Here is a 22,864-nt window from a genome sequence, read left to right as displayed (position 1 = left end):
TGTGCAAATTTACTCACACCGTGCCCACAAAGACGCACATATATGCATATGTGAGCTGACAGCCCCCTCCTGGTGTAAACAGGAGAGCAGGGCATTCCATGAGAGATCCTGAGGTCTAGAATTCACTTCCACCTTGTTTTGTCAGAGCACGAATGTGGAGACCTCCAGGACATGGTGCTGTAAGATGCACCTGCTTTCCCTGGTTAGGACTGGGAAGCTGATAGGAAGAGAATCTGCTTTGAGTTTGAGAAGGGAATTTTTCTTTCAAGAGATCTTTTGTTTCATAGTTACATGTTTTAAATTCAAAATGTTAAATTTTAGGTGATTGCAACCAATTAAGTGCATTGGTTTGGGAAAAATTCTAGGAAAATAAAGTGTCATCTAGGCAATGTAATTACCAGATATGAAAGAGGGGCTATGTACTGAGGATTAACAAGTCATGGGGAGTTTTATTTATTTAAATTAGGTGCTTTTAAAATATTAATTGAATTTGATGCTCTGCAATAGTTGATAATTTTGGAAATGGAAGTCTCCCATTTGCTCTCTGAACACCGGCAGTGACAATGCAAACTTCCCCAACTCCCAATACCTGCCTCTGCTGTGTCCTGGAGGAAACATCTCTGTGGCAGAGAGGGTAGCTCTGTTTCCATGCCCATTCAGGCCATAGCTAGTTTTTCGTTGAGAACACCAACAATATTTTTGGGTAGGTTTTGTGATGTGGCCTGGAACAAGGCTACAAATTCACTTTTCATAGGCGACTGATCAGAAGTCATTTACAGTTTTATAAGTTTAAAATCCTGCAATGAGACACATTGTTTATTGAGATGGGGTGGTAGTGTTTGCTTGCTTTGTTTTTTCATTTATGTCAATTTTCTAAAGATGGCTTTTGCATTTTTCTGTCTCTTTCCTAAGGCAGGTAACACACCGCTGCACTTGGCCTGCCAAAATAGCCATTCCCAAAGTACTCGTGTTTTGTTACTTGGAGGGTCTCGGGCAGATCTCAAAAATAATGTAAGCTTAAAAAACAAATTTTAAAAATGATTATTCTGTTTCAGCTTCTGGAAATACAGCTTTCAAAATATCAAACTTTGCCTTTCTGTTTGTTATGAGGACTGGGAGAAAAATAACAAAATGACTAAACAGTGGGTTTTAAAAATGTTTTGTGATAAGACTTATAAAGGTGTTACTTACAACCGTTTTGAAGGGGGAGGGGGATAGAAAAATGAAAAATGTATACATTGTTTTCTGCTGTTACATGCACCTGACCGCAAGCTATTCTTGGTTGCTCATTTTGAAGACATAGGATGGCCCCACCTGAATACTGTAATAGAAGTCTGCAGGTGGAGTCCTCCCCTGTGTTTGAAAAGTGGAAATCTTTAGAGGGTTCCGTAAGAGTCCAAGGAAATTCTTCAGAGACACTCCTCCAGGCTATGCATTGTGTGGGGTCTATCAAACCAAAGAACTTCATATAGTTTTGAATTTTCAAACTGCTTTCCTCTCTTTATTGGGGCTCTGGCATAAAACAGGAACAAAACAAAAAAAATTGGAGCTAGATATACATGAGTTTAAACACAGCAGAGCCTGCAAAAGAGCACAGTATTCTAAATGCTTGAGGCCTTGCGTTTTGCATCCATTATAGAATTTCCATAGCTTCCTTGAGATACATCCTCTGCACTTCCCCATTGTACAACAGCAGAAACAGTTATTTGGTTTCACTGGCTTTCCATACAGATTCAGAGGTAAAAATTAGTATAAAGCAGCTAAGCCATTTGACCCCCCAAAACAATTAAGATGCTTCTATGTCATTCACCACATCTCCAGTTCAGTGTTAAATAGCTTATTTCATCCCCAAACACCCTGACAAGCATTAGCTTTTCTATTGTGACTACATGCTTAGAGCTTTGTTTCTGTTTCCAGGCAGGAGATACCTGTTTGCACGTTGCTGCTCGTTATAATCATTTGCCCATCATTAGGGTACTCCTCAGTGCTTTCTGTTCTGTCCATGAAAAGAACCAGGTCAGTGCATGAACTATTCACTGCAGCCAGGCACCCTTTTTATAAGGCTAACAATTGAAATGAGGGACCATTGATCGCATATGGGGCCCACTGTAAATACTCCCTTTTAATGTGCATTTCACTGTAATCTAAAGATGCCTGGGCTTCTAAGAATAGCCTTAAAGAAATGGTGTGCCCGTGGTTTGTTATCATTTCAGAACATGTTGCTGCATTTACATTTCTAATTTATAACATTTTCTATTTATTATGCTGTATAGAAATATATTTCTGTTTTTTTTTTTTAAATGGGAAAGAGAAGTGAACTAGTGGTTAGAGCAGGAGTCACTAGAAGTGATGACACCGGGCAAGACACTTCACCTCTTTGTGTCTCTGTTTACTCCTCGGTATAATAGGGATCATATTACCTGCCTTACAGAGGCGTAGTGAGACAGAACTGATTAATGTTTGTAAGGTGATTTAGGATGCTACATAAATGACATTTTTTTTTAACATTTTGTGGTATATTCTCTATTTGTCCGGTCCTTATTGCTTTAGTGGGAAGCAAAAATGTGGAAAATTCAAGGAAAACTTGTGTTAAGTACAAAGGAATGATTAAGCTACATGAGGACTAACCATTCAGGTTTATTTTATAGGGGAAACAATTGAATGATGCTCCTACTGAACAGCTTAGCTGGGTGGTACAACAGAATGGTTTAGTGCATTAAAATTTTTTTTAATAAATCTGCTAAGGAAAGTAAATTATATGGTACTTTACCAAACCATCTAATGTTACTGAGACACTTTCCGTATATGGCATGGTGCAGGATCATACTTATATTTTCTGATTTGTATGTACAATGTTGTTTTTCAAATGGAAAATATTACAGAAAATTGAATGGGTTTCAGCCACATTAAATTGGCTATGCAATTTCATACATTAATATGCAATTTTGTTTTGGGGGATGAATTTAGTTGCTTGTGAGCTACTGAATAATAATATTGACTAGGATTAGCATGGTGCAAGCAGAAACCATTCTGCCTGTACTCCACAATATTACTCAGACAGCCTAAAGCTGACCTGTAACATGTTTGTCTTCAGTCCCAGATTCTCCTAAATTGTTGCTGGCAAGCATGTGTTATCTGTGGTTGCATGTGTTCAGTGGTACCCAAGTTGTTTTTCATTTGTACTTGCAGTACATGTCTAGAGGTGAAGTGAATGCTCTAGTGCTCTGACCATGTATATACTGTGTAGCCACTTAGGTAGCTATGTTCCAAGAGTTGTTTTAAGAAACATCAACATATCAAGTAAAAACCAAATTGTCTTGTTGCAGTTTATCCAAGCTCATTTTCCAGCTTGTCAAGCTCAAGAAGTGGCTCGTATGTTCATAACCACTAGGTCATCAAAGTCCAGATAATCAAACCTATAAAACTGTCACAGAGGAGGATACACCATAACATTCTGCCCTCAGCAATGTTGCACCCCTGCATTTGCGGACATATTTGGGCCAAGCGCTTTTGGGTCTCCAGCATAATTTTCCTCTGTGAGCACATTCTCATGGATCAGTTAATTTAATAGGAATGTGGCTAATTCCAACCCTCACTGCCTTCCTCAAAATGATGTGATTTAGCCCAAATCTTAGTCTGCCTCTGTTGATCAGCCCTTATTAAAGTTCAGTTGTCGTGTAATTACATTTGGACCTATGAACCATAAAGGGGCACAAGGAAACTGGAAATACAGTACATACAAATCAAAGATGTCCGCTAGCATGTTGTATTCTACTTCGTATATTTCAGGCTGGCGATACTGCACTTCATGTAGCTGCTGCATTAAATCATAAAAAGGTGGTCAAACTCTTACTGGAAGCAGGGGCTGATGGGTCAATTGTCAACAATGTAAGTACAGGTAGAATTACTTTGATTCTTTATCTTAATGTTTCAAAGATATTTTCTGCAGATTTTTCAAATGTTGGCTGATAATATTTAGACATTACCTATTAAGTAAATTAAAATGCTTGATTATTTTATACAAACACACACACAACTCTTTAGGGTAGACTTTAGGGTAGATTCATAGATTCATAGATTCATAGATTCTAGGACTGGAAGGGACCTCGAGAGGTCATCGAGTCCAGTCCCCTGCCCGCATGGCAGGACCAAATACTGTCTAGACCATCCCTGATAGACATTTATCTAACCTACTCTTAAATATCTCCAGAGATGGAGATTCCACAACCTCCCTAGGCAATTTATTCCAGTGTTTAACCACCCTGACAGTTAGGAACTTTTTCCTAATGTCCAACCTAGACCTCCCTTGCTGCAGTTTAAGCCCATTGCTTCTTGTTCTATCCTCAGAGGCTAAGGTGAACAAGTTTTCTCCCTCCTCCTTATGACACCCTTTTAGATACCTGAAAACTGCTATCATGTCCCCTCTCAGTCTTCTCTTTTCCAGACTAAACAAACCCAATTCTTTCAGCCTTGCTTCATAGGTCATGTTCTCAAGACCTTTAATCATTCTTGTTGCTCTTCTCTGGACCCTTTCCAATTTCTCCACATCTTTCTTGAAATGCGGTGCCCAGAACTGGACACAATACTCCAGCTGAGGCCTAACCAGAGCAGAGTAGAGCGGAAGAATGACTTCTCGTGTCTTGCTCACAACACACCTGTTAATACATCCCAGAATCACGTTTGCTTTTTTTGCAACAGCATCACACTGTTGACTCATATTTAGCTTGTGGTCCACTATAACCCCTAGATCCCTTTCTGCCGTACTCCTTCCTAGACAGTCTCTTCCCATTCTGTATGTGTGAAACTGATTTTTTCTTCCTAAGTGGAGCACTTTGCATTTGTCTTTGTTAAACTTCATCCTGTTTAACTCAGACCATTTCTCCAATTTGTCCAGATCATTTTGAATTATGACCCTGTCCTCCAAAGCAGTTGCAATCCCTCCCAGTTTGGTATCATCCGCAAACTTAATAATCGTACTTTCTATACCAATATCTAAGTCGTTAATGAAGATATTGAACAGAGCCGGTCCCAAAACAGACCCCTGCGGAACCCCACTCGTTATGCCTTTCCAGCAGGATTGGGAACCATTAATAACAACTCTCTGAGTACGGTTATCCAGCCAGTTATGCACCCACCTTATAGTAGCCCCATCTAAATTGTATTTGCCTAGTTTGTCGATAAGAATATCATGCGAGACCGTATCAAATGCCTTACTAAAGTCTAGGTATACCACATCCACAGCTTCTCCCTTATCCACAAGACTCGTTATCCTATCGAAGAAAGCTATCAGATTGGTTTGACATGATTTGTTCTTTACAAATCCATGCTGGCTGTTCCCTATCACCTTACCACCTTCCAAGTGTTTGCAGATGATTTCCTTAATTACTTGCTCCATTATCTTCCCTGGCACAGAAGTTAAACTAACTGGTCTGTAGTTTCCTGGGTTGTTTTTATTTCCCTTTTTATAGATGGGCACTATATTTGCCCTTTTCCAGTCTTCTGGAATCTCTCCCGTCTCCCATGATTTTCCAAAGATAATAGCTAGAGGCTCAGATACCTCCTCTATTAGCTCCTTGAGTATTCTAGGATGCATTTCATCAGGCCCTGGTGACTTGCAGGCATCTAACTTTTCTAAGTGATTTTTAACTTGTTCTTTTTTTATTTTATCTGCTAAACCGACCCCCTTCCCATTAGCATTCACTAGGATAGGCATTCCTTCAGACTTCTCGGTGAAGACCGAAACAAAGAAGTCATTAAGCATCTCTGCCATTTCCAAGTTTCCTGTTACTGTTTCTCCCTCTTCACTAAGCAGTGGGCCTACCCTGTCTTTGGTCTTCCTCTTGCTTCTAATGTATTGATAAAAAGTCTTCTTGTTCCCCTTTATTCCCTTAGCTAGTTTGAGCTCATTTTGTGCCTTTGCCTTTCTAATCTTGCCCCTGCATTCCTGTGTTGTTTGCCTATATTCATCCTTTGTAATCTGTCCTAGTTTCCATTTTTTATATGACTCCTTTTTATTTTTTAGATCATGCAAGATCTCGTGGTTAAGCCAAGGTGGTCTTTTGCCACATTTTCTATCTTTCCTAACCAGCGGAATAGCTTGCTTTTGGGCCCTTAATAGTGTCCCTTTGAAAAACTGCCAGCTCTCCTCAGTTGTTTTTCCCCTCAGTCTTGATTCCCATGGGACCTTACCTATCAGCTCTCTGAGCTTACCAAAATCCGCCTTCCTGAAATCCATTGTCTCTATTTTGCTGTTCTCCCTTCTACCCTTCCTTAGAATTGCAAACTCTATGATTTCATGATCACTTTCACCCAAGCTGCCTTCTACTTTCAAATTCTCAACGAGTTCCTCCCTATTTGTTAAAATCAAGTCTAGAACAGCTTCACCCCTAGTAGCTTTTTCAACCTTCTGAAATAAAAAGTTGTCTGCAATGCAGTCCAAGAATTTGTTGGATAGTCTGTGCCCCGCTGTGTTATTTTCCCAACATATATCCGGAGATATTTCAGCAATTTATTTTTTTTGATGCTAGTTGAAGGAAATAATGTATTTTTTTTGTCTTTTCAGGCAGGTCAGACTCCTCTAGAGGTTGCTAGACAGCATAATAATCCTGACGTTGCACTTCTCCTTGCTAAGGCACCACAGGTACATTATAAATGTCTTTATTAGTAACAAACCTCAGAGCACCCTTTGGCAGGAATGTTCTGGGATAGCTCCTGGAGTGCGCACAGAGCTGCAGTTGGGTTCCAGACAATGTTGCTAGGGTTCTACCATCTTAAATGCCCACTTGGGTACTGATGTGCAAGGCAAACTAGAAGAACGTGTCCCCCTAAAAAGGCTCTGTGGAATAGCAAATAAATAAGCTTGTCTCATTACCCAGTTTCTGTAATAGGACATCAGTGGAAAAAGTGATGATGTTATTGATTGGAAATGCTACCTTGCTTCAGGTCTTGCGCTTTAACCGTGGAAGAAGCCTTAGAAAGAAGAGAGAAAAACTCAAGGAGGAAAGACGAGCTCAGTCTGTGCCAAGAGATGAGGTGGTGCAGAGCAAGGTACAGCAAAGCAATACCAGCTTAATGTGTTAAAAGGCAGGGAAGTCTGACCTAGTGATTACAATAAAATCCTCCAGTACTGAATTCACCTTTTGTGTAGCTGTGCAGCAGGCACCTGGAGAAACACACAGGTCCCTGACTGCAACCAATCCTATATGAGTTCCCAGCTTTATACTTTTTAGGGATGCTCAGAGCAAGGTATACTGTCAACCCTGGCCAGCGCAGTGCATCTTGCATTGCTGTTGAAGACCCTCTGGTGGTGATTCTGTGACTACTGTGCAAAACAACGTAAAATTAGGGATGTAGCAAAGACAAGCCCTCACAACTCCCTGTTTCTGTTTTAAATAGGGCAGTGTCTCAGCTGCTGAGGATACTCACAGCAGTGATCAGGTGCCTCAGAGGAAAGGAGATCTGAAAGATGAACCACGGTCAACTTCACCAGAGCCCAAAGGAAAGAACAACAAAAAGAAAAAGCCAAGAGAAAAGGTACCAATAAATTTAAAGTAACAGAGAGAGGGACTACTGTTAAATAATACAGAGTTCCCATCTTCTAGCTAAGGGGTAAGTACACCATCTCCCCAGCCTTCCCAATGCCCCCTGGTCTGAGACAGGAGTCAGCTGATTGTTTCAGATTCCAAGCAGCAGTCATTTATAGGGTTTTTTTTGGTAAATTGGGGAATGTTGTGTGTGTTTCAGATTTCAGCACTCTCAGACCCTGCTTCACCAGCTGACCAGCAGACACTCCCTGGTCCCCAGCAGAGCTTACCTAAGCATCGTAGAAGTAAACATCGTTGCTCATCTCCACCACCCCCACATGAGTTCAGAGCCTACCAGCTTTACACGCTGTATCGTGGAAAGGACGGTAAAGTAATGCAGGTAAACAAGCTATCACCGTCAAAAATCAGGGAAGTACAAGTGCCTAGTGGGATTTGAGCACAGTTAGGAAATGAAACAGAGATGGCCTTTGACTATGTTTTCAAGGGTATTATGTTATTAATTCTTCAGTTTGTTGTATGGGATTTACCAATATTTTAGAATGAAGTCTGGCACACAATAAGTTGGTTTTATGCATACCAAGTGGTGTATGTTTTGATAAATGAAGCATTTCCTATCTGTAGACAAGGTGCAAACAATGATTGAAAATGACACTAGAACCTTGCTAGTTTCCACTTTGGAATATTATTACCTATTTCCAGTAGGAAAAGCTAGAAGCTTTATAAATGAAAAGAAATGCACAATCTCTGCCCTGAAGAGTTTACAGTCCAAACAGAAAGCCTGAATATGTGCAATACCTTTATGTTTCAGTTTCTTCTCTTTACTAAATTGGGTCTATTGGATTTCAAGAATTACTAGAGGCAGAGGTTTAACATACGTAAGGTTAGCCAAAATTCAGGGTCTTGCAGGCTGTTTCCCTAAGGAGAAATTGATGAGTCATTTCTTTGATACAGTTCTGCTTACTTACAAATAATGAACAAAGACTTTTCTCTGTGAACACAGGAAGAATTACAGGCTTGCTGCTTACTTCTGTGTCTCCTTCTGTGGTGTTTCTCCTACTTTTTCTCAGGCATATCCCTCTACTAAAACAATATGCAGCAAAGCCCCTGCACCCATCTAGTTCTAATTCCTGAACAGCCTCCTATGTCCTTTTGTGTTGAGGAGAAGCTCCTATTATTTCAGCTACTTGGTTCCATAAAGATGCGTTAATAGCTTCTTTACAACTATCGTAAATGAAGGGTAGTGGTTATGCCACTCCCCAATTTCATTGAGATTTAACCCAACCCATATGAAATAGAGCAGATTGGTTAGTGAACAGGGAACACCAAATCACATAAACTCACTGCACTTCAGACACTGTAATTTGCTAACCTCGTGAATATGCAATGGATAGTCCACCCATTTGTTGGACTTAGTATAGTTCCCCTAAATGTGAACCTGCAAATATTCACCTAAAGCCATTTTTAGAACAGCACAAAAGCATGCAATAAATTATTGAGTGATTCCCCTATTGAGATGTAAGCGACTTTGATCTGATGGGTCTATTCCAGCTAACTATTGCTGCTTTTATGCATACTGTACCAAGACACATTCAGGAAAGCAGTGCTTCCCTCCTCTGAATCTGAACATAAACCTTTATTCTCCCTTGCTGTGCTTGGGGAATCATATATATCAGAAGGTAGGAATGGAATTTAACAGAAACTGAAGAGCATCTATTGCAGACATCAAATACTCTGTTGCTGTGATGGCCGGAAGCCTCGAGAAGTAGAAACTTTGGAGGAAGGATTGGAAAATTCCAGAGACGAGCACAGTGAGGACTATTCTAACGTTAGATGTGGGATTCAAGAAAGAAACCCGAGGCAGAGTTGTTGTTGTTTTATTTATTTCATTATTTTTGTGGTAGTGCCCAGGAAGAGCTGGGCAATTTCCATACGTTCAATAAGGGATGGTTCCTGCTGCCCCAAGAATCTCTCAGTCTAAGGACAGAGGTAGGCAAAGGTTAAGGGGGAAAGGAACAAGTAAGGATCTGCATACATGTCAGTTACATTTACTTATAGGCAGCCTGGCACAAGTGGGGCTTTGAGAGACTTAAATTTGGACGTAGCAGGGTTCTTGCCGATGAGCTCAGGGAGGCTGCAAGGAAGAAGGCAAGGAGATGAGTGTGTGAGAAGCTGCCAGCAGACAGGTGAGGATGAGAGGAATGCTAGTGCAGTAAAGGGCGCTATGCAACGATGTATATGGGATTTTAAATTGCAATTGAAGGAAACTGAGCAAAATGTTCAGGTTAAAGAAAAGTCAGAAGCCAAAACAAATCAGTTTTATAGCATCAAAAGCAAAACAACACCCAAAACCCAACAAATCCTCTCCCCAATTTTACAGCATGGTTCAGAATCATAACGTCAGGTCTCAGGCCCTAATCCTGCAATTGGATTTGCAAGATGGATCCTTGTTGCCCATCTGGAGTCTCAGTGAAGTCAACAGTGCTCCATGCAGATCAGATTGCAGAACCACAGCCTAAATCACTCCCAAACAAAATATACTTCATATACCTATTTCCTTCTTCATGCAGGACAGCAATACAGTACCAAAGCAGATTAGCTAGGGGGGCAGGAAGTTCAGTTAGAGAAGAAGTAGTGAAAATTTACTGACTGTTTCTGAGTGTTAATAGGACAGGGATAAATAATTGCTATTCCTTATGCTCTCAGGCCCCAATAAATGGATGTCGTTGTGAGCCACTGATTAATAAACTGGAGAATCAGCTGGAGGCAACTGTGGAGGAGATAAAAGCTGAGTTTGGGACAGTGCAGGATAAGATGAATATCAAGCTGGGCCAGATGGAAAACAAAACTCAACATCAAGTAAGAAAATGGTCCAGAGATATGCTATTAATGTTAGAAACATGGTTAAGTCTCAGTAAATATTTTCATTTTCATAGTGCGTGTGTATAAACTCTCTCTCTCTCTGTGTATATATATATACACATATATATATATATATATGTAAAAAAATCTAATTCATACCTTTGACCTTTAAACTATGATGTTCCGCAGGGAGATCTATTGTTACAAGCCAGAGTCCTGAGAAGAATAGTAGTTAAACTGTACAGATGACTTCTGTGCTCACTTTGCATAGTGAATCTGAACTGTTTAGCTTCACTTTTGGGGTCTCATAGACTAAAGACAATGCTGCAGCTGCTGGGATTCAATGAAGGGAATGTTTAAATTATCATGCATTAAATTTCAGTGAAAACAAGTCTTTTAATTATATAGCTTTGTGAATGCCCCTCCCCCCCCTTGTAAGCAAGTTCTAATACTAGTGGACACTGTTCCTAGAAATAAAGGGTGAGAGTCAAAAGATTCATGACAATTTATCAGACGTACATTGATTTTTTCCTAACGTGGTCATTTGAACTGAGCTTTGTGTTCTACCACAGCTCCGTGTTTTAGATAAGTTAATGGCTGAGAGGCTGTCTGCAGAGAGAACAGAGTGCCTTCATCGCCTTCAACAGCATGCTGAGCTCGAAAAAAATGAGGGAGAGAAACGGCAGGTATGGGAGGAACAACTGTTCCACACAATTAACATAAATAAGTAGCACTCAGGGATGGATTAGTTCAAAAGTTTGGTTCCAGTAAGCACTGAAATGTCTGGATGCTTATCTGGCCCTCCGAAATATTTAAAGTGGACTTTAAAAGGTTATTTTGGTGGTGGTGGTGGGGGGGGGAGGGGGCTGCAGAGTTTCCAGAAGTCAGGAAGGTAAAATCTGGTCTGAGCTCCGACAACTTAGGGTTAGGTGTATGGAAACTTTTAACAAAGACTTTTTTTCCTTAAAATAATCACTGGAAGTTTTAACAAAACAACATTTTGAACAATTTGACTCAAGAACATCCCTTTCAACTTTTACTCTCTTAATCCTGGTGGTCATTTTATTAGTTCTTCTGTCACCAGAGTGGCTTTTGGATAGACCAAGCCTGATTTTTTTAATGTAAAAAATTTTTTAAAGGAATTTTAAGCCTTCTTTCTACAACCTAAAAAAGATACTCTACTTTTTCCTCCTTAGGTGATCTTTTCACCCTATGCTGAAATGATCCCCCTCTTCCCTTCCTCAAACACTCTCTTCCTTGATCTGTCTCTGCCCTCTTCCTCTGAAAAACACTTTCATGGAGAGAGGCAGAAGACTGCAGTCTCTTCCCTGTACCATTATGGCAATACACACTTTTCCCAAATTGAGTATTGCTGCAAATAAGCCAGTATTACTTAAGCTTATTTCTTTAATAGAATACTGGAACAGATATTGTTGTCCTCTAGCAGATACCCATCTGCTGTTTTGAATCCATCTCTTGGGTACAAACTCCCCACAAACATGCTAGTAAAGTTCTACTTGCAAACTCACCCACGGCTAGTAACTCTCTTTTGATAGGGAAGTAAAAACAACTAGGTATTTTCATTATGAAAATCCAGATAAGAGTAGAGAAATACATTTCATACCTGTACTGGTAGATTTTCGTGACACAACTTTGCAAAGCTGCCATAAACAAGAATAGGGGCATAATATTAAAATAACTACTGCCCAGATCTGCCTATAGAGGCAGGGATGATAATCTCAATTTAACCTGTTGATCTGTCTCTCATCCCCAAAACCACTTTATCCAGAGAAAGTACTTCTGAGGCAGAAACAACAATTAGAGCTGCCCCAAGCTTTATAGCAAGAGGCATGTGTATCAAATTGTCTTCTCTACTTGCTGGTCTCTGAGTCTTCTCCATGGAGACTGAAGAAGCCTCAATCTTCTAATACTCCAAAAGAAAGGAGATTGAGTGATCCATAACAGGCAATCTGAATTATATTTAACAAGCATAATATATATTCTTGTTCTATTAGGGCCTGATTCAGTCAGTGGAAAGACTCCCATTGAATTCAATAGATTTTGGATTAGACCCTTAGTAAACTGTCACAGTGCCATATAAATAACAGGCAAACAGAAGTATATGGGGAGTGTTCTTCTTTCTATATAATTCAGTTCTTACTAAATTTTTTAAATGTTTATCGGCAAATGCCTTCTAATACTAAGCATTTTTGTAACCCGAAAACCAGTGGTTGATTATAAATTAGTCTGTTATCTGTTCTTCTAGCACTAAAACAAGAGAAACACAGAGATCAGAGGTGGCACCATTGTCCCCAAAAACCCAATAGTGTTTGATATAGACTTTTTTCTCCAACCACTGTCTTGTAAAACTAACATCAGTGTATAAATGTTGTTTATGCCACTACCATTTACTGTGATGTGTAGTGATTGTCAGTGAGGGCTGCTGTTGAAACAGTAACTTTACTATGGCACAGGCACATTACATTGAGCTTCATCATTGATGGACTGAAGATTGTAATCTGGCAACTTGGAACTAAAATTTTTTTTCTTTCACAGATTTCCTTGGTGGATGAATTGAAAACCTGGTGCATGTTAAAGATTCAGAATCTGGAGATGAAGCTTTCTGGAGATTCTAGATCTTCAAGACCAAAATCAACTCTGTCCACTTGTGAGTCCCTCACAGAGACCCTGGATACAGAGAACCTCCATAGTGCGAAGGACTGTAAAACTAACCAGAGCCCACTACAGTCAGAGGACTCACAGCAGCATTCCTATATCACACTTCAGAATAGTCTCTCAGAAGACATGGGAAGGAGTAGAGTCCAGACATCAGAACAAAGCTTTGGAAAGCATTATTTTGCTGTTGAACAAGACACTGCATCAGGTATAATCTTGTTAGACATTTAGCTGTAGTATTCAAAGGCATGTGCTGATTAACAGGGGAAGTTTTCAGAGAATAAAAATGCCAAGGTTACTTAACTTCAGTGGTATGCTTTCCTTCCCATCATCAATACCTCTCTTCCCCCATCTCTATACATTCTGGTTAAAACATGTTGCCTCCTTCAAGGCAACCACCAAAGTTTCAGGGCTTAGTTGGCAGGGATTTACCTCATTATCTTTTCTTGACACTGCCATCTTATTATATCTTTCTTGGCAAATCCTCAGCTGGTGAAAATAGATGTAGTTTCTACTACTTTCAGGGACAGTGGAGGGCTGGGTTTGCTCCCAAGCCAGGGTCTTACATGTCAGAGTGCACTGAATTGTCAAATTTCCATTGAATCAACTATATTGTATTTATTTTATTGGTGCATGGACCCTATTCCCATATGTATAAGCTATTCTTTTATGGTTTATCTATCCCAACTCCATACACACTTTTTGTTCATCCTTCCTTTTTTCTCCCTTGATGATCACCATAGGAGTACATTCCATTCTTGAAGAACATATGGTTTTCTGATTCTAATATTACTGCATGAACAGCTTGCTAAGTGTAGTCGCACTAGCACACACTAACCTAAGGACCAAAAGCCTGATCTCTGTGATGTCTGATCTTGCTGGCCTACAGAAAAGGCATCCTGTGATCATGCCTCAAGTTACATTCTCAGGCAGGCAGACTGCATTTTGTTCCGATCAAATGTGTGTGTTAAGTCGCAAGCCTATGAATTTATCCATAGGAAGAAGTGATATATAAGTAGGACTGTCAAGCGATTAAAAAAAATTAATCGCGCTTAATCACGCTGTTAAACAATTATTTTAAATATTTTTGGATGTTTACTACATTTTCAAATATATTAATTTCAATTACAACACAGAACACAAAGTGTATAGCGCTCACTTGGTATTTATTTTTGATTACAAATATTTGTGCTGTAAAAAACAAAAAAATGGTATTTTTCAATTCACCTCATACAAGTACTGTAGTGCAATCTCTTTATCATGAAAGTTGAACTTACAAATGTAGAATTATGTACAAAAAAACTGCATCCAAAAATAAAACAATGTAAAATTTTAGAGTCTACAAGTCCACTCAGTCCTACTTCTTGATCAGCCAATCACTCGGACAAACAAGGTTGGTTACAATTTGCCGGAGATGATGGGTTCTGCTTGATAACGATCCAAAGCAGTGTGGACTGACGTGTTCATTTTCATCATCTGAGTCAGATGCCTCCAGCAGAAGGTTGATTTTCTTTTTTGATGGTTTGGGTTCTGTAGTTTCCGGATCAGAGTGTTGTTCTTTTAAGATTCCTAAAAGCATGCTCCACACCTCATCCCTCTCAGATTTTGGACGGCACTTCAGACCCTTAAACCTTGGGTCGAGTGCTGTAGCTCTTTTTAGAAATCTCACATCGGTACCTTCTTTGTGTTTTGTTAAATCTGCTGTGAAAGTGTTTTTAAAAAGAACATGTGTTGGGACATCATCCGAGACTGCTATAACATGAAATATATGCAGAATGCAGGTAAAACAGAGCAGGAGATATGCAATTCTCCCCCAAAGGAGTACAGTCACAAAATTTAATTTACGCTTTTTTTTTTTTTTTTTTTAAAAGAGCATCATCAGCATGGAAGCTGGATTCCAGTTCTCTGGAATGATGGCCAAAGCATGAAGGGGCATATGAATGTTTAACATATCTGGCACGTAAATACCTTGCAACGCTGGCTACAAAAGTGCCATGCGAACGCCTGTTCTCACTTTCAGGTGACATTGTAAATAAGAAGCAGGCAGCAGTATCTCCCATCAATGTAAACAAACTTGTTTGTCTTAGCGATTGGCGGAATAAGAAGTAGGACTGAGTGGACTTGTAGGCTCTAAAGTTTTACACTGTTTTGTTTTTGAGTGCAGTTATGTAACCAAAAAATCCCTCCATTTGTAAGTTACACTTTCACAATAAAGAGATTGCACTTCAGTACTTTTATGAGGTGAATCGAAAAATACTATTTCTTTTGTTTATCATTTTACAGTACATGTATTTGTAATAAAAAATAATATAAAGTGAGCACTGTGCACTTTGTATTCTATGTTGTAATTGAAATCAATATTGAAAATGTAGAAAAACATCCAAAAATATTTAATATATTTGAATTGGTATTCTAAGTGCGATTAATCTTTTTGAGTTAATTGCATGAGTTAACTGCGATTAATTGACAGCCCTAGATATAAGACAATATATTATAAACGTCTACAAAATGTATAGCATGGTATATAGGAAATCTTGGCCTCCCCCAATCCTCAGAACAATGGGAGTTTCTTAATATTTGCATAAAAGTCTGCTCAGAACTCTCATATGCTTTTTTTAATTTATAGGTGCAGAGCAACAAATGACAGCTGCTGGTCCAGCTCCTTCTGCAGTCCCTCAAGTTGTTAGGCCTAAAGACAAAGCTTTTAGCTCCACTGCTTTCGACAGGTTCCAGCAGGAAGTACCATTGTCAGAGCATTCAGGTTCCAAATTAAGACATGTTAAGGTACAAACTGCTTTGCAGCCCTTGACTGAATTTGCAAAGACTGAGCAACAGAGTGGCTACTTCATAGACAAAGGAACTCAAACAAAGAAGTCTGGCAAAAGTGGGCAGTCAAGACACAGGCCCCAGCAACACACAGTAACACATCATACCCAGCCACAGCAACCATCCGCTCTGCCTGGAGATCAGCCAGCCCCTCAGATCAAAGACACTTCACAAGCTTTGGAGATTACTCAGTACTTTTTTGAGGCTGTTTCCACTCAAATGGAAAAGTGGTATGAGCGGAAGATTGAAGAAGCCCAGTGCCAAGCTAATCAAAAAGCACAGCAAGACAAAGCTGCACTCAAGGAGCATATTAAAAGTTTAGAAGAGGAGCTCAATAAATTAAGGACTAAGGTGCAAAAAGAAAGCTAGCGTCAAGGAAACAGGTGCAGGCATGGAAATTGAGGAATTAGTTTTTATGTGAATTGCAGTGTGGCTGATTTGGGGATCTATTAGTATGTAGAATATTGCACCCAATACTTACAAATATAGAAACTACCCCTTTTAATGAGATGTAATTTTAGAATTTAGAAGTTCCAGAAAAACCGGGATCAAATATCCAAAAAGACACTGTCCGTGTAGTCATAACAGTAAGTCTCTGCAGATGGGACACTCTCATGAGATACATTTTACCATGATCCCATACAATTTTACAGTCAGAGATAAGAATTGCCAGGTACTTCATCTTCAGGTACCAACAACCCAAATCACATTCTGAAGGGAGAGTTTTCCCATTTCCTTGGAGGTCACAAAAATCACCCAATGGAAATGGTTTTGTTAGAAATAAGTTACTTGTTTACAGAAGCTTCCCACTGATACTTTCCTTTGCCTTGGGTTTGCATTGTTCAAGCATACTATAACTTTGACTTCTCTTTAATTACTGTTCAAATAGTTATTGCAGGTTACATGATTAGTGAAGGTATCTATTCAAGTAACCTTATTGAAAAGTTGTAATTTCTTATATCAGATGAGTGGCAAATATTTTACCAAGTCCCCACTATGTTTTATGAGCAGCAGTACACTCATAGGCAAGACTCTTCCTCTGAGATGCCTAAATTCCAATTTTCTATAGGAGCATGAAACACACAGACCCAGTGTGAATTCCTGGCTCCCCTGAAATAAATGGCAAAACTCCCATTATCTTCAGTAAGGCCAGGATTTCACTCCAAATGACGTGCCTAGAATGTTGTCTCTAGCACCTCTTTTGGCCTGGTCTACACTAGGACTTTAATTCGGATTTAGCTGCCTTAATCCGAATTAACCCTTCACCCGTCCACACTACAGAGCCAGTTAATTCGAATTAAAGGGCCCTTTAAATCGATTTCTGTACTCCACCTCGACGAACGGAGTAGAGCCTAAATCGATTTTGTTAATTCGAATTAGGGTTAGTGTGGACGCACACCACCGAATTACTGTGTTTAAGTTAATGGGGTAGTGTGGCCGCACACCACCGAATTAATGTGGTTTAAAACCGAATTAAGGTGCTTAGTGTGGCCGCGCACAATCGAATTTATACAACCTGTTTCCCAAATTCGAATTATCTAAATTCGGATTAATCCTGTAGTGTAGACATACCCTCTAGTGACCCCCTCTTTCTTTTGCTTTCCCACGTCCATTTCTCTTTAAGTGGGGAAAAAAAAAAATAGGGACCTTGTATGTCCATTGTTTTCTAAAGGGAAATCCATTCCAGACCACTACATCTTTTGTCATAAAATGAAAACTTTGATGGATAGAAAATTCCCCACTGTGAACTGCTATTGAGAATCTTTCACCTTATTATTTAGTATTTATATTGCAGTAGTATCTGAAGGCCTCAACCGTGTTGGGCCCCAATTCTACTCAGTAATGTACAAGATAGTTGCAGCTCTATCCCTCTAGGGCTTCGTGCTTTAATCTAGTAGGAGACTCCAGAAGATACTGATAATAGGGACAAGGTTATTTAACAGAGATCATGATAGCCCAGGAACAGCTATCCTAAATCATTCCACTGAAAAAACTGTTTTTTTCCTTGGCATAATATTGCAAACAAGCAATCTCTTGACACTGGAAATCCAGATGAACAAAACATACTTTACAGTATTGTAAACATAATGTTAACTCTTTAGAAATCGAGCTTGTATCTTTTTAGTAAATGTATAAAGCAAAGAAAATTGTATTATATTACAGTATTTTTAATTCCTATTAATGCACTATTAAGACAAGTACAGTATAGCTGTAGTAATGGGGATATTTGTTAGTGCTAATACTTTGACTTCAGTAGTCAAAAATAAAGAATTAGACATTTTCGTATGTTTACAACTTTTTAAAGTCAATTGTTTAAGCTACTGTAGGAATGCAGAGGCATGTTGTCTATTTAATTTTTGTATCATCTTGATAAAAAGTGAATGTTTTTGCATAGTAATTAAACAAAGCTATTTTTCCTGTGTTTTCTAGCTTTACAGAGTTGATCACATTGAAAACTGTAGCTAGAGAGTAGGAAATGAGGCAGTTTAAAATAATAAATACAGAGGAACCAGGGCTGTCAAGCAATTAAAAAAATTAATCGCATCGTTAATAATAGAATACCATTTATTTAAATATTTTTGGATGTTTACTACATTTTCAAATATATTGATTTAAATTACAACACAGAACGCAAAGTGTACAGCGATCACTTCATATTTATTTTTGATTACAAGTATTTGCACTGTAAAAAAAACAAGAAATTCACCTAATACAAGTACTTTAGTGCAATCTCTTTATCGTGAAATTTGAACTTACTTATCATGCAAGTCTACTCAGTCCTACTTCATGTTCAGCCAATCGCTCAGACAAACAAGTTTGTTTACATTCGCAGGAGATAATGCTGCCCTCTTTTTATTTACAATGTCACCAGAAAGTGAGAACAGGTATTTGCATGGCACTTTTGTAGCCAGCATTGTAAGGTATTTACGTGCCAAATATGCTAAATATTCATATGCCCCTTCATGCTTCAACCACCATTCCAAGCATCCATGCTGATGGCAGGTTCGGCTCAATAACAATCCAAAGCAGTGTAGACCGACGCATGTTCATTTTCATTATCTGAGTCAGAAGCCATCACCAGAAGGTTGATTTTCTTTTTTGGTGGTTCGGGTTCTGTAGTTTCGCATCAGAGTGTTGCTCTTTTAAGACTTCTGAAAGCATGCTTCACACCAAGGCTCTTCAGATTCTTAAACCTTGGGTTGAGTGCTGTAGCTATCTTTAGAAATCTCACATTGGTACCTTCTTTGCTTTTTGTCAAATCTGCAGTGAAAGTATTCTTAAAATGAATAACATGTCCTGGGTCATCATCCGAGACTGCTATAGCATGAAATATATCGCAGAATGCGGGTAAAACAGCAGGAGACATATAATTCTCGACCTAAGGAGTACAGTCACAAATTTAATTAATAATTTTTTTTTTAACAAGCGTCATCAGCAAGTCTTCTGGAATGGTGGCCGAAGCATGAAGGGGCATACGAATGTTTAGCATATCTGGCACGTAAATACCTTGCAATGCTGGCTACAAAAGTGCCATGCAAATGCTTGTATAAAAATTATCTTGCAGAGGTGCTGTAAGGATTAACTAATTTAGTGACAGGTATTATTCATCCAACACAATGTTTACCATGGGACACAGGGAAAGGGAGCCTTTTCTGGCATTCTCCCATACCCCCCATGCTCTACACATAAGGCAAAATTGAAGGGATTCTTGGCTACTAACCACATAATCCACCCTGCCCTTTTACATATACACCCAAAATTAATCCCATTATTCCAGGAGAATTTCTAATTCCTGCATGGACTCCTGCAGAGCTCATAACCACTAAAAGGCTTCTGGCAGACAGACTCTGGTAGAGTCCGCACATTGTGCTCCTACAGGCTTATGGAACCAACTGGCTTAGATGCTTCATGGGACGTTCTCAGTCAAGGACTGTACCCTGGGTGGAAGTCTTATATTGCCCAAAGTGGGTAAGGAGTGACAAAGTTCATTTTGACCTATAAAGTTTGTTACATGAAATTGCTTATAAAAGCTAAGCACAAGCTGAGTTAAAGAAATTTACAAACTGAATGTTTGAACTAAAAACTGTGTTTACACAGTTTCAAGACTCTGGTAAGATCACAGAATTGCTATAATAAAACAAGTTAAAGTGAAAGGAAATGCCCAGACTTAGGATTGCTAGATGTTGGTTTTGATTAAGGGTGTCATCTCTTTCTGTACTAGGAGCAAAGAGTCCTGTGGCACCTTATAGACTAACAGACATATAGGAGCATGAGCTTTCGTGGGTGAATACCCACTTCTTCGGATGCATGTAGTGGAAATTTCCAGGGGCAGGTATAAATATGCAAGCAAGAGTGAGTAAGGTTAGAGATAGCAAGGTTAGTTCAATCAGGGAGGATGAGGCCCTCTTCTAGCAGTTGAGGTGTGAACACCAAGGGAGCAGAAACTGCTTTTGTAGTTGGCTAGCCATTCACAGTCTTTGTTTAATCCTGAGCTGATGGTGTCAAATTTGCAGATGAACTGAAGCTCAGCAGGTTTCAGAGTAGCAGCCGTGTTAGTCTGTATCCGCAAGAAGAACAGGAGTACTTGTGGCACCTTAGAGACTAACAAATTTATTAGAGCATAAGCTTTCGTGGGCTACAACCCACTTCTTCGGAAGCTCAGCAGTTTCTCTTTGAAGTCTGGTCCTGAAGTTTTTTTGCTGCAGGATGGCTACCTTTAAATCTGCTATTGTGTGTCCTGGGAGGTTGAAGTGTTCTCCTACAGGTTTTTGTATATTGCCATTCCTAATATCTGATTTGTGTCCATTTAACCTTTTATGTAGGGTACTATTTTTCTGGGGGCAGCTGGCAGCTTGTTGCTGGGAGGGAGGAGGAGAAAGGCTTTACTGTGAGTCAGAGAGCTTCACTAATCATGGTTGTCACTACTCTCATCACCTGTTGGGACTGCCACATCATTTTCCTGAATCTGAATGATGTCCTGATCCGATCAGACAAGTAGAGGGAGCCAGATGACATCACCTTCAGAGGGTCAGGTAAATCCTGAGCAACAGCTGGGATATAAACCTGATGTTCCTAATATTACTCTCTTCCTATGTGTCAGTGCCTCCTTATTTCTTCTACCTCTTTTTGCCTTCTGTCTCCTAAGAGACCAGCTTAGCCAGCAAAAAGAGATCTACCCTTGCAATAATGCTGTAAACCTGTGACCAAAGAGGCAAGCTAAAAACAAGATTGATTGAGATTACTAAGTACCAGAATGGCTAATAAATTTCTGGTCTATGCCAGTGATTTTCTAGCAGCTAAAGTGCAAGCAAGGAACAAACTGAAGCTGCAATTTATAATCTTCATGGATCTTTTCTACCTCCCACTGGGTGTGTTTATTTTAAGTGTGTTGGTTGGACTTCACCAACAACGCCTCAGAAGTTGCCAGCTAAATCTGACTTTTCAAGCAAAGACTATCAAGCAAAGTTTTTCTCTAGATAGAAAAAAGGAAGTTTTCAAAACAAAGTTTAAAATGTTTTAACTGATTTTCCTTTTTTGTGAATTTAATAAATGGTTAAAAGGTGTGTGTGATAATTGTTACTATAGGAGTAGGCCAGGATAAATTTATATAAGGCACAATTAATTTAGTGTTGTTATAAAAGGGTTCTAGTACATTTTAAATCCTGAGCTCCACACTGTAAAAGGGACAGAGTATTAATGACAAGCTGATCTCGTTGGCAGAAATTAAAGGGACACCAACTTGAAAAAAAAATCACACTTCCTTATCCCTTAAGGTTACTGTAACTGAAGAAGATAAGTTAAAATGAAGGGAAAAAAATCTTATCTTACTCAGTTTCACTGTTGTGTTGAAAGTGCATGTTGTGTGTTTATTTTTTGTATTGTGGTAGCTCCTAGAAGCACCACTTACAGACTGGGACCTCACAGCCTCAACAAGGACAATCCCAGCCCCAAAGAGCCTACAGTGTTATGTACAATACAAAAACATTAGGTGATACAGACAGAAAAAGACAAGGAAAAATTAGACGATATTGGTCAGCATGATCTGTAAGAATCCTGCAGCAGTGTGCAGACAGAGAAAGAGGGGGTGGGGAGACTTGGCCTTTGAAGGTGGTATACTCAGACTCTGCTCAAAAAGGCCCTTCTAATCATCAAGGAAGCAGACTGTTTGTTTTTTAAAGAACTGAAGAAAAAATCTGAGCTCCCAACTGGGGAGCTTAGTCCCCGGCCCCTCCCCTGCAGCCACACTCCCGCTGGGCAGCATGGGGAGTGCAGCTGGCTCTGGCTGGGTGTCGTGGCTGTGAGCTCCTGCTGCTGGTAAGGGGTTGGGTAAGGGAGCGGGGTGTTCTGGGGGACAGTTAGGGAGGACGGGGCAGTTGGATGGGGCGGAGGTTCTGGGGGGGTGGTCAGGGGATGTGGAACAGGGAGTCCCAGGGGGCGGGAATGTGGATAGGGGCTGGCAGGGCAGTCAGGGGACAGGTAGCAGGGGAGGTTGGATAAGAGGGTGGGATCCCGGGGGGCAGAGGACGGTTGGATGGGGGTGGGAGTGGATAAGGGTCAGGGCAATCAGGGGACAGGGGTCCCAGGAGGGGGCAGTCAGGGGACAAGGAGCAGGAATGGTTGGATGGGTTGGGAGTGCTGAGGGGGGCAGGCAGCGGGTGGGAAGTGGGAGGGGGCGGGGGCCAGGCTGTTTGGGGAGGCACAGCCTTCCCTACCCCACCCTCCATACAGTTGCACAACCCCAATGTGGCCCAAAGTTTGCCCACCCCTGCTTTAAAAAATCCACAGGAGCAACCTCTCAACACAAACCAGAGAGCTGTCTAATCCAGTGTCTTGTCTTTGGCAGTAGCCAGAACCAGAGCCTCAGAAAGAGGGTCAAGAAACCCCATAGACAACAATTCTGGAATATAGCCTAACTACAGGAGAAATTTCTTTCTAACAGCCCATCGGTCAGCCAGTGG

General features: G+C 40.0%; 1 protein-coding gene across 1 annotated transcript in view; it reads left to right on the top strand.

Annotated features, from left to right (window-relative positions):
- Nucleotides 1–17,100, top strand: part of ANKRD6 (ankyrin repeat domain 6) — a 170,616-nt gene extending 153,516 nt beyond the window's left edge. Inside the window, exons 6-16 of the mRNA XM_026654154.2 lie at nucleotides 913–1,011; nucleotides 1,918–2,016; nucleotides 3,790–3,888; nucleotides 6,563–6,640; nucleotides 6,943–7,047; nucleotides 7,396–7,533; nucleotides 7,744–7,923; nucleotides 10,248–10,400; nucleotides 10,976–11,089; nucleotides 12,960–13,287; nucleotides 15,706–17,100. Coding sequence (XP_026509939.1) covers nucleotides 913–1,011; nucleotides 1,918–2,016; nucleotides 3,790–3,888; nucleotides 6,563–6,640; nucleotides 6,943–7,047; nucleotides 7,396–7,533; nucleotides 7,744–7,923; nucleotides 10,248–10,400; nucleotides 10,976–11,089; nucleotides 12,960–13,287; nucleotides 15,706–16,274 — 1,962 coding nt within the window. The 3' untranslated portion in view covers nucleotides 16,275–17,100. The remainder of the gene's footprint in view (nucleotides 1–912; nucleotides 1,012–1,917; nucleotides 2,017–3,789; nucleotides 3,889–6,562; nucleotides 6,641–6,942; nucleotides 7,048–7,395; nucleotides 7,534–7,743; nucleotides 7,924–10,247; nucleotides 10,401–10,975; nucleotides 11,090–12,959; nucleotides 13,288–15,705) is intronic.
- Nucleotides 17,101–22,864: the final 5,764 nt, after the last annotated feature.

Source organism: Terrapene carolina, unplaced genomic scaffold (genome assembly GCF_002925995.2).
Source record: "Terrapene carolina triunguis isolate 2854851 unplaced genomic scaffold, T_m_triunguis-2.0 Scaffold42, whole genome shotgun sequence".
NCBI lineage: Eukaryota > Metazoa > Chordata > Testudines > Emydidae > Terrapene > Terrapene triunguis.
The sequence above is the reverse complement of the archived record's forward strand: the minus strand, read 5'-3'. Positions and strand labels throughout refer to the sequence as shown.